Source organism: Stegostoma tigrinum, chromosome 10 (genome assembly GCF_030684315.1).
Source record: "Stegostoma tigrinum isolate sSteTig4 chromosome 10, sSteTig4.hap1, whole genome shotgun sequence".
Classification (NCBI taxonomy): Eukaryota; Metazoa; Chordata; class Chondrichthyes; order Orectolobiformes; family Stegostomatidae; genus Stegostoma; species Stegostoma tigrinum.
The window spans coordinates 51,494,114-51,506,734 of NC_081363.1; the positions used below are offsets into that span (position 1 = coordinate 51,494,114).

Below are 12,621 nucleotides of genomic sequence, written 5' to 3' on the forward strand. Positions count from 1 at the left end.
TGCCTCTTCCTGCACCCCACTGCCCCAACACTCCTCCTCATTGCTCCCTTGCCTGAATCTTCTATTTATAACTTCCTGCCTTGCACCTCACTCCCAGCTCCTCTTCCAAGCCCTTGCTCATAGAGAGGGAAGGGAGAATGCAAAAAAGAAGCAACAAGTGTCTGGGTGAGGAAAGTGGCCTTTTTTAGTGGAAAAAGACTGTCTGCTGTAACTGCGTTTAAATGAACATGGAGGCAATACTTTTTTTTTAATATTCCTAATTCACAATGTGCTACCATCCAAATATGCTGAGAGAATATGTTTTAAAGGAAATGGGTGGAGGTGTGTGTGGGGGCCAGTACCTGTGTAATCATTTGGGTAAAACTGCTTCATATCCTCAAACTAGAAAAGAGCAGATAAAAGCTCCTCTGCGCTGGGTCTCACTATTCCAAGAGCTTTATAATCACTGAGTGCTACAACCTGTTAAGATGGTAAAAATCTTTAACATTCTTATTAAGTGGTTACAAGGAAATTAGATCACTTTGCATTTTTTCATAGGAGCTGGAATACCAAAAATCACAACCTGCGCAGACTGGTGACAAGTTTGTCTCTGTAGTGAGTCAGTTTATCACTGTTGCAAGCTTCAGCTTCTCTGATGTGGAGGATCTGCTGTCAGATGCTAAAGAGCTGGTAAATAACATGCAGTTTTTAAACTTTTCTTTACATTTGTACCCCTTTAACCCAGTACATTTGAAGTTTCCTGACAGTTAGGCCTTCCTATAATCGTAAACACCTCTCTTCCGGTTTTCTATACGCCTGTCCCCACCATGGACTTGCTATTTTTGAGTTAGCATCGTGTTCTTGGATAACTAATCTTACTGCTCTGACGCAGCTGTAGGAATTTGAGGCTTCTTAACTGGGAATGATCTGGTCAGTACTCAGCTCAACATGCAGGATGACTGAGATTGCTAACTACAAAGCAAGGTTTCAGATATACTTTCTTCGACTCTAGTGTCATGATGTCCTAACATGGGACAACACTGCATTACCATCACAAGTAACTTGTTTTAGAATTATGTAACTGGAGCCAGATATTTGCTGGAAGAGTCAGTATAAAGAAAGTAATTCATTTCATTTACTACTTTCATATTCTGATATTATAATTAAAAGTGCGATTTTTGGGCAAATTGTGCAGTGCTTAAACAGGAGAACAATTGATACATCAGGAGACTATTCTGTGACTGTACTGCAATTGCAAAACAAACACTTTACCTCAAGTTGAAAAATAACTTACTAAATGAGTAGGACTTTATGAAAACAGAACTGATTCAAAATGGTAACAATTCACTATTTTGTTTGAATCCTGAGAATAGCACTTTTATTCCAGTTGACAAATAACATATTCTTGGTCCCTGCTGCCAAACACTGTCTGCTGTGGTCATAATTCAATGACAATCATGTTTTTGATGTGCTTTATTTTAGTATTTAGTTGTGCTGTTACCTTGTCTGTAAATCTGGATTGCCGGTTTGAATCCATAACTTATTTTAGGAAGTGAAAATCTTCTGTCCTTCAATGGTGGGTCCTGTTGTCAATATTTAGTGTTTAAACACAAACGTGCCTAACGTTGGCCATGCAGAAATTAGCAAAATAGTGAATATTTTTGACCACCTGGTGTTCTTGAGCCTTTGTGGTTACACATCCTTTATTTGAACGCTGAGCTACGTGCCTGGTTCCTGTTTTTAATAAAATGAATGTGTTTGCCTCAGGACTATAAAGAAAGTGTACAGATGGTACCAATAGTGAAACTATGTATGATAAGAGGGGACTAACTAGATCAAAGCAACTTCATAAATTAATGTTTTACTAATAAAATGTTTTATGATCTAAAATGAAATCCTGAGCACTGTGATCTGTACTGCTGTTTTTTTTACTGCTGCTTTTACTAGAACTTATCAAATGAAGTACGTGGATGAGGTTGAACAGCAAGATTAGAGTCGTAAGGGATAAAGAAACACAAAAACAGGAAGAAAAGAACGCTGACCTAACATGATTGCACGTCATTAATGTGCGAATCCTATTGTAGTAATTCTGTATGTGATGTGGAACTACTGCATAATATCATACTCTGGTATAAATAGAGCTTTGCTAGAAGTGTACGATCAAAAACGGACAAGAGATCCATTTTTTTGAATGGGGAGACAATGTGACACCAAATGCTGTAATGGAATGCAGATTTCTGTCATGATTTACTATCTCCAACAAGAGATTATGCGTTATGGGACAATGCCCTGAAAAGGCAGGAGCACAAAAATTTTATACGATTGAACAGAAAGTCAGTAGCATTAGATGTTTAATATTGCTGCAAAGGAGGATTGTGAATACAAATTATGAAGGTAGAATTTGCAGGGTATCAAAAATGATAGTGTCAAAAATTAGTCTGAAGGAAATATAGCCACTATTTCATGAAATGTGTGATTTTTCCAATTGGAAGATTTTATTGCAAATATCTTGATCAGTAATAGTTGCATCCTGTGTTGGCAGTCGGGACCTGGATAAATGTATCACACTGCAGCTTGCTTATTCTAAGTGAAAATCCACATGAATAATGGAAAAACTTATTGTTTTTGTCATCAGTTAAATTTTCTGAACGTGCAACTAAATGCGTATTAGCTGATTTAACCAGTTTTGGCTACTGGAAAGTTATGTTCTTTGGTATCGTAAATGTGTTTTGTATTTACATATTGTAGATTTCTAACTTCCTACCCTGTCACTGTGCTTCTCCCAGTTTGATAAAGCTGTAAAGCGCTTTGGAGAAGAAACTGGCAAAATACAGCCTGATGAATTCTTTGGAATTTTTGATCAGTTCCTCCAAGCTTTTGCAGAGGCCAAACAGGAAAATGAAAACATGAGGAGGAGAAAGGAGGAGGAAGAAAGAAGGGCAAAAATGGAAGCACAGGTTAGATGAATGTATTTCTCAACCACAGGCATCTGTTCTTGTTTTTCATTTTCTTGTGACAAATTCTCAAATGATATCACCATTGGAAAAATTGGAATTGTTTGACTTTATATCTGGGGGAAAAAATAGGAGTTGCACAAATAAATGTGTACTTCAAATTTCATGTTTGTATTTTTTGAAACTATTTGTATGGTTTTAGATATTCCATATCGTTTGACCTCTAATATCCTGTTTATTATGTCTCATTCAATGCATTATTATATTGCCTTTGATAACTTGGGGTGCTGCAAAGTACTTTAAAGCCACTGTAAGAATATCAGAAACAAACTTATGCTCAACAAATGTGCACAAACTACAGCATAGCTATGACCTGATTATCTGTTTGAGATGTTTTGATAAATATTGGTTTTAACACTGATAACTTATGTAACTTTCTTTGAAACAGTGTTGTGGGACCTTTTTCAATAGTGCTGTTAAATTGATAGTTGCCAGATTTCAGTGCTTTGGAAACTACTTTCTTCATAAGAGACTAGGCATAGAGCTTTGAGTGTGATCGTTCTTTCTCATCTTATTGTTCAGAAAGTGTAAAACTTGGGCTAGGATATACCAAATATTTAAGTCCAAAAGATTGTTTTGTACTGTTATTGCACAGCAGCACTGTTAGTGATTAGACCATGAGACATAGGAGCAGAAGTAGGCCATGCAGCCCATCAAGTCTGCTCTGCCGTTCAACAGATCGTCTGATAATCCTCAACTCCAATCTCCTGCCTCCTTCGTAACGCTCGATTCCCTTATTGATTCTTTTCCATGTGTATCTATTTCTTATTTCTTACTGTAACTCATTGCCAGTTTTATAGATCCGTTTCTTTGTTTGCTGTGTCCTGAAGGATTACTTCTTTTTTAATCTGTGCCCAAATCACTTTACACATCAAATGAAGTATTATAATATTCATGGCATCATCAGAAATGGGAGGTGATTAGGTCATTTGGCTTGCTCTACCATTCAAGAATCATACGGCTAATCTGCTTATGGCCTTTCTACCCTTTAAACTCTTGACTCCCAAGTAAATCAAAACTCCATCTAATTCAGCCATGCATGTATGCAATGACCCAGTCTCCATTGCTGTCAATGAAAGAGAATTTCAAAGATGAACAACACTCTGAGAAAATAAATTTCTTCTATCTATCTTAGTTGGGAGATCCGTTGTTTTTAAGCAAGATCTCCCCATTTCTAGGAGACAGTAAAAACTGCAACTGCACAGAAATGGAGTCAGAGACAACACAGTGTGGAGCTGGAGGAATATAGCAAGTCAGGCAGCATCAGTCTCCAAGTCTACACCTCAGTCTCAGCGATTGTAGAGGAGTTCCGACCCCACGACCAAAGAGATATTTCCATCCCCACCCCCATCTGCCTTTCGTAGGGACCACTTTCTCTGTGACTCGCTCATCTGTTTCACAGTCCCCACTAACCCCACCACACCCGGCATCTCTTTCTATACAAACGCGGGAAGTGATACACCTGTCCCTACACCTCCCCCCTCACCTCCATTCAAAGTCCAGAACAAATCTTTCGTACCAGGCAGGGGTTCACCTGTACATCCATCAAATTGGTCTACTGTATCTACTGTTTCTGATATGGCTGCCTCTACGTCGGTGAGACCAAGCATAGATTCGGAGACTTTTGCAGAGGATCTGTGCTCTTTACGTGACAAACGACAACACCACCTATTTGCCAATCATTTTAACTACTCTCCCACTCCTTTGGTGTCATGTCCATCCTGGGCCATCTCCAGAGTCACAAAGACACCATCCACAAACTGGATGAGCAATACCTCCTATTTTTGTCTCGGGAACCTACAGCCCGATGGCCTTAACATGGAATTCACCATTTTTTAATATCTCCCCACACCCCCAGCCTCATCCCATGCCCAACCCTCCCTCTCATCCCTGCCTCCTTGACCTAATGCAACCTGTCCATCTTTTCCCCCACCTATCCACTCCATCCATCCCACTGACCAATCCCCCTACTTCCTACCTGCACTCACCTATCGCCATCCCACCTACCTTCCCCAGCTCCCTTCCCACTCCCCATTTCTGAAGGCTCCTGAATCGAAATGTCAACTTGCCTGCTCCTCTGATGCTGCTTGACCTGCTGTGTTCTTCCCGCTCCACACTGTGTTGTCCCCCTGTTTCTAGGTTCCTCCACAAGATAAAACATTTCTCTGCTTCTACCCCATCACGTCCTCTCAGAATCTTGTATTTCATTAAGATCACTTCTAATTTTTCAAACTTCAAGGATTTGAATTGAGACCAAAACCATACCTAGTGCTCTAGGTTCATTCTCACCAATGCCCTGTACAATGGTAGAAGATCTTTCTATAAACGTTAAATTCTGGAGAGGCTAGAGATCTGATATAAATACAAAGTGTGGAAAAAGGTGTAGCAACATTGTGGAGAGAGAAACAGTTCATGTTTCAATTCAATATGACACTATTTCAAAGAAGAAAAAATATTTTGAGCTCCAGCACTTTGTTTTAATCGGAAGACCTCCTGTCTCTTATATTCGATCTCCCTTGTGATAAAGGCCACCATTCGATTTTCCTTCCTAATTGCGTGCTGTGCGTGCATGTTAATCTTTTGTGATTCATGTATGTCAACACCTTCCTCCAGACTGCAGCATCCTACATTACACTGCACATTCTGACTTTGTATCCATGTCACAGCTTGCTTTCCTACACTGTCATCAGTAAGTTTGCGTACAATGTTATGGAACTTTTCATCAGTTAATATAGATTGTGTTGTTACAGGTACCAGTGTTGGTACCTGATCAATTCACAATGTTTAGAGTTTGTCAACCTGAAAATGATCCATCAATCCTGACTTGCTAGCAAACAGGAAACAGTCCTCAGCCCATGCTGATATACCACCCAAGTGCTTGTGCAATCATCTTTTTTATGTAGTACCTTTTTTAGTGTTTGGATTTTCAAAAGATATATTTAATGGTTTCCTTTAGCCACAGCTCGTTACATCTTCAAAGAACTCTCAAACATTTCAGGCAGGATTTTTCTTTCACAAAACCCTGTTGTCTCTGCCTAATTGTAATGATTTTCTAAATATCCTGCTACTACTACTATAATGGATTCTAGCATTTTACTAATGACAGATGTTAGACTAACTTGCCTCATAGTATCCTGCTTTCTGTCTCCCTATCTTTTGCATTTTGTGGCTTTCCAATCAGCTGAGATCTTTCCAGACTCTGTTGAATTTTAGTACATTGCAATCTTTGCATTCACACTGTCTGCAGCTACTTCCTGTCAGATTCTAGATTGCAGGCTTTTGTATCCAGGGATCTTGACAGGTTCTGGTCCTGTTCATTTTCCTACAGCTATTTAACATAGAACATAGAACATAACAGCACAGTGCAGGCCCTTCGGCCCTTGATGTTGTGCCGACCTGTCATACCGATCAAGCCCATCTAACCTACGTTATTCCATGTACGTTCACATGCTTATCCAATGACGACTTAAATGTCCCTAAAATTGGCGAATCTACTACCGTTGCAGGCAAAGCGTTCCATTTCCTTACTACTCTCTGAGTAAAGAAACCACCTCTGACATCTGTCCTATATCTTTCACCCCTCAATTTAAAGCTATGCCCCCTCGTGCTCGCCGTCACCATCCTACGAAAAAGGCTCTCCCTATCCACCCTATCTAACCCTCTGATTATTTTATATGTTTCAATTAAGTCACCTCTCAACCTTCTTCTCTCTAATGAAAACAGCCTCAAGTCCCTCAGCCTTTCCTCGTAAGACCCTCCCTCCATACCAGGCAACATCCTAGTAAATCTCCTCTGCACCCTTTCCAAAGCTTCCACATCCTTCTTGTAATGCAGTGACCAGAACTGTACACAATACTCCAAGTGCGGCCGCACCAGAGTTTTGTACAGCTTCACCATAACCTCTTGGTTCTGGAACTCAATCCCTCTATTAATAAAAGCTAAAACACTGTATGCCTTCTTAACAGCCCTGTCAACCTGTGTGGCAACTTTCAAGGATCTGTGTACACAGATCTCTCTGCTCATCTACACTGCTAAGAATCTTACCATTAGCCCTGTACTTTGCCTTCCGGTTACTCCTACCAAAGTGCATCACCTCACACTTGTCTGCATTAAACTCCTTTGCCACCTCTCAGCCCAGCTCTGCAGCTTATCTATGCCTCTCTGCAACCTACAGCATCCTTCGTCACTATCCACAACTCCACCGACCTCAGTGTCGTCTGAAAATTTACTAACCCATCCTTCTACGCCCTCATCCAGGTCATTTATAAAAATGACAAAGAGCAGTGGACCCAACACCGACCCTTGCGGTACACCACTAGTAACTAGTCTCCAGGATGAACATTTCCCATCAACTACCACCCTCTGTCTTCTTTCAGCAAGCCAATTTCCGATCCAAACTGCTATATCTCCCACAATCCCATTCCTCCGCATTTTGTACAATAGCCTATTGTGGGGAACCTTATCGAACGCCTTGCTGAAATCCATATCCGCCATGTCAACCAGTTTACTCCCATACAGAATTCCTACAGTGTGAAAACAGGCCCTTCAGCCCTACAAGTCCACACCAAACCTCAGAGCGTCCCACCTAGGCCCATCCCCCTATAACCCACCAAATCTACACCTTCTCTAGCAATTGTGATTTGTTTTTGCCTCATTTTTTTGTTCCATTCTAACCTTAGCAATATGAGAGCTCTTTAGACAAATGAAATAATGGAATCTATTAAAATACTACAAAAAAAATGCTCCATCTGGTTGAAACTTGCTATTTCTAAAACTTTTGTACGTTAGAATGTTTATATGAAGGCACTTTTTGAGAGCAGGTACAATACTTCCTTAGGAATAGGAGTGGATGATTTAGACCTTGGAGCCTGTTCTACCATTCATCGAGTTCACAGATGATCTGTGACCTAACTTCATGCTATTACCTTTATTTCCTGTTCTTCACTACTTTCTGATAACATTGATGTTAAATCTGAGTTTATTAGATTAGTTACTGTTTTGCAAATGAGTTCTAAGCTTCTTTTCTACCCTTTCCCAAGCTTTTACTAATTTCACTCCTGATAGTGGCAGCATCGTTGCAGAAGAAGTTGAGTTTAAAAGAATCAAGCAAGCTCAATATGTTGCTTTAAAACCAGACATCTGTGAATTATTGCAGAATTTGGAGTTCAGAATGTGTCTGATGTGAAACTCATCTTTATCCAATGGACAAAGGAGACTCTGTGTTGTACGAGTGGATTTTGTAGCTGGGAGTTATTTTGTTTCCTGATATTTACATGAAATTAATTATTCAATTGCGATATTTGTAATTGAAGGATTAGTAGCTGTGGATTATACCATAACCCACTGGATGGTGTGCTATAAATTAAGCCCCACCGTTCCTGGAGTTGTACCAAATGTTAAAAAATTATTTTATTATGGTCCACAGAGTACCCCAATTTATCTGACTTGCAGACCAATATTGATCAAAAACACAGACCAAGTTTTTGTACTAAACGAGAATTATTTCTTTTAATTAGACAATAGCTACGGGAAAACAGATATAAACCATCTGCATGTGACACTATTAACTAAGACTCTAATCTCTTCACAAACTCTTCCATGTACATGTATACACACGTGCTCTTGCATGCACATATGCGCAGACAAACTATGAGGAAAGTAGATGGTTGGCGGAGCCTGAAAAACGTGGAAAATCAGCTCAGTGATTTTGCTTCCCAGCTCCTGTGTTGATATGATCCTTCTTCCACTGGTTGTGCTCTTGGTGTTTAATTGTCTTTCTCTAAAAGCATACACTGATATGTAAGAAGTATATTCCTTGTATGATGTTTCCGATTGATCAATTCAGAAGCCCCAGCTGACAACTGCAGAATTGGTAAAAGGTTTTCAAGCTTAAACTGAGGCTTTAACTGCAGCGAACAGACAACTTCTGCTTGAGAGAACAACGCATACCTTCCTGTTTCTTTCTTTGTCTGTGTAACTTGTTTCCAACTCCAGTCTGCTCAGCTGAGAACCAATTGGCTTTACTTGTAAACAGCTGGTCAACTCCTGATTGTGCACTTATTGCAGGAACCCACAGCCACAAAAATAGAGTTTGCACTAAGTTCCGTATTTGAAATTATGCAGTCATTTGGTAAATTCTCATGTTTAAAACAGTTCCTTCTCATTGCACCCCAAAGTTTTAGACATGGCTCTTACAATTACAGTCTGTGGGTTAGTGGCCCATCTTGTCATTGTGATTTGTATCAATAACATTTTCCTTGCAATAAGATACATCATGACTAATTATAAAGATCCTTCACAACTTGTCTAGATATTACATTTTCTCTTCAGAGGGAGCGTAAAGTGAGGTTGTAAGTTGCCAATGTTTAATATGAAATGGTCTTTTTTCCTCCAATTGTAACAGTTTTGTCTTTCTCAAATTATTTTTCCTTCAGCTTAAAGAGCAACGTGAAAGAGAGCGCAAAGCAAAAAAGGCAAAAGAAGGCAGTGAAGAGGGAGGAGAATTTGATGACCTGGTGTCAGCCCTACGTTCCGGAGAAGTCTTTGATAAAGATTTCAAGCTAAAACGCAACCGAAAGCGTGTCATTAGCCAAGTAGATGGTAGCCGAGAACGACCAGTTACAAAGCTCAACTATTAAGCCATTGCCTGTAGTGCAGAATCATGGCTGTGTAGCAGCCAGTTTGCACTTGCTGTCCTGTTGTGATTACACTGACTGATAATACTGCCGATTGGCCCTATTAATGGCTGCTGTTCTTCAAAGCGGACTCCCTATCCCTCTTTGTAGCTGGGTTTTGCATGCACCACACTTAATATAAGAGATCTTTGTTTATGTGGTGCTGAAGCACAGAAAACATCCGATCATTCCTTGGATTCACACAACTGATGAGCAGAACTTTTGTTTTCATGATTTCATAATTAAAAACCTGCCCTTCCACAAATTTTCCACTGTGTAAGCATTCCATCTAAGCTAAGTGAAAAATTAAGCAACCTAATGGATTAAAGATGGTGCTGATGCAATTAGATTTATGGAGTTGATGATTACTTGGATTTGAACCTGAAGCTGGAGTATCCTGGGAAGATGGTGCAGACTAAGAACAATTGAAATGTGTATTGCTGAAGACCTGCAAACATCTGTGGCTTTTGACCTGGTTCCAAGGAATTGAGTAATTTCCCTTGATCATTTTTTAAAAACAATTCTTAGTTGGGAATTTTTTATTTTAAAAATTGTTTACTCAAAACTTTTTCTTACTGAAAATGAGTATGATCATCGGAATATGTTTATAGTATGTTGGTGATATCCAGATTTCCTTTGCTTTTATAAAAACATTCCAAAATTAATGGGGATGATAATGAGGGTTCTCTGAAGGGGCAGTGTAACGTTGAAGCTCTTTTCTTGCTGCTGGCAGCTCTACAGCAGGACCATAGCCAGACACAAATTATAATTGAAGCAGTTTTTAACAGTTATATTGGTTTTGGGATATGTGGGGAAAAGTAAGAATTTTGTTTAAAGGAGGGAAGAAACTGCGCTTGAAACTTGAATTTAAAAATGACTTTAGTAACCTCGTATCTAACTATAACGCAATTGCAGAATGAAAATGGCTATTGTAAAAAGGACAGTGTGAATAATTCAGGAGAATCGAACTCTACAGCCTATTTATATTTGGACATATTTGGGAAGAGGTGTCAAGACATTATATGTATTCAAGTACTGTAACAAATTATTCAAATTTTGTAGCTGAATCATAAGGCATCAATTTGGTAGCAACTGATGAAGAGCCTTTCCATTCACTATATAGTGAATTGATCCCTTAACCAAAGTGCCTGCAAACAGGTTTGTGTTTATGAATAGGGCTCGCTTTCGTAAAGTTTGGTGATTTCAGGATCTGATGTTTTGTTTTAAAAATGTGTGAACACTGTGCTGTTTAAACTATTGGCTAGGGGACATAAGTGTTCTGATTTGGTCCTGTCAAGAGTGAGAACACTATAAAAGCTTAGGTCTGAGTGTGTCTGAGTGTGTGTGCGTATGTGTCAATGTAAACAATTGTGTCTACATAAGTGAACACCTGCCTTTCCTGACAGACTTCGAAATACCCATTTTGCTTTCCTTTTCAAATTGGAAGTGTGAAAGCAATTCCACGTGCCACTATTAAAAAGTATTTTAGACTGGTGCTGGTTCCGGTAGAAGCTCATTGGTTTCTTGGGTTTATTTGACAATTGTTTCTAAAATGCCAAAAATGGTTAAAATATTTGTAAACAGGAATGTATACAAAGGATCTCATTTGTCGTTAATTTAGTGGGATGTCATTATAACATGAGCAATCACAAATGCTGTGTACCTTTTTTGACTTGTTAGATCCTAATGGTAAAATGCAATAAAGAAAAGTAGTTGAACAATTATTTTGTGTATCCTATCAGAAGATGGTGAATATTTGCAAAAGCTAATAATTCTACCAAGTGTATTAGGCAGCAAATATTTTTCAGTTGCTATTTATGGAAATTGGCACTTCTTTAAAGCACAAGCAAATCTTTCATATACTCTCTGGGTGTATTCGTTACTTCTACTTAACTGGATTAAAAAGGCATTGACGGTAATGTGATCAGAGATAATGGGAACTGCAAATGCTGGAGAATCCAAGATAACAAAGCGTGGAGCTGGATGAACACAGCAGGCTGAGCAGCATCTTAGGAGCATAGAAGCTGACGTTTTGGGCCTAGACGAAGCCCGAAACATCAGCTTCTGTGCTCCTAAGATGCTGCTCGGCCTGCTGTGTTCATCCAGCTCCACACTTTGTTATCTTGAAGGTAATGTTATAACTTTAAAGAAATAGTGCGTTACAGATACCAATCTTGTATACAGAAATTACACTTGCGTATTTTAAAAAATTTCAATTTTTCAGAAGACTAAAATAATTTTCAAGAAAATGTCAGAGGTTTTGCACAGTGCAGTAAACAAATGCTGACCAACTGACTTCAGTTATTGAAAAGTTTGTCTCCCGTAAATCACCTGGCACTCTTAGGCATTTAACTACTGCTTACAAACTTCCATCAAAATTCTCCTTCAAGGCTATGCTATCTGATGATATATTTGAAGTATTTTAATATGAAATTCTGAAATTAAATATTTTGGAAACTAATAACCATCATTCACGGGATATGGGTGTTACTTATATCCAGAGGGCAGTTCGGAGTCAACCACGTTGCTGTGGGTCTGGAGTCACATGTAAGCCAGACCAGGTAAGGATGGCAGCTTCCTTCCCTAAAGGATATTAGTGAACCAGATGGGGGTTTTTTCCAACAATCAGCAATGGATTTATTTTTTTGAATTAAGTTCATCCATCTGCCATGGCGGGATTCGAACCTGGGTCCCTAGAATGTTACTTGGGTCTCTGGATTAACAGTCCAGTGATAATACCACTAGGCTATTGCCTCCCCTACAGAAAGCAAAATTAACGATATTGTGGTTACATGTTGAATTGAATCCTGATCCTACTTCAAACAAATGCAAATTACTGCATAGAATGCAGTAAACTAGAGACCTTTATAGCAGTATTCATATCTTCAGAATGTCCCAAATTACTTTACTGCTCATGAAGCATTTGTGGAATGTAATGTAGGAATCACTGGGGC

At 39.1% G+C, this 12,621-nt stretch overlaps 1 protein-coding gene across 1 annotated transcript in view; it reads left to right on the forward strand.

The window, feature by feature from the left end:
• Window positions 1-11,391, forward strand: part of daam1a (dishevelled associated activator of morphogenesis 1a) — a 203,855-nt gene extending 192,464 nt beyond the window's left edge. The window contains exons 25-27 of the mRNA XM_048537719.1: window positions 538-669; window positions 2,766-2,936; window positions 9,428-11,391. Of these exons, the coding sequence (XP_048393676.1) occupies window positions 538-669; window positions 2,766-2,936; window positions 9,428-9,631 (507 nt within the window). The 3' untranslated portion in view covers window positions 9,632-11,391. The remainder of the gene's footprint in view (window positions 1-537; window positions 670-2,765; window positions 2,937-9,427) is intronic.
• Window positions 11,392-12,621: the final 1,230 nt, after the last annotated feature.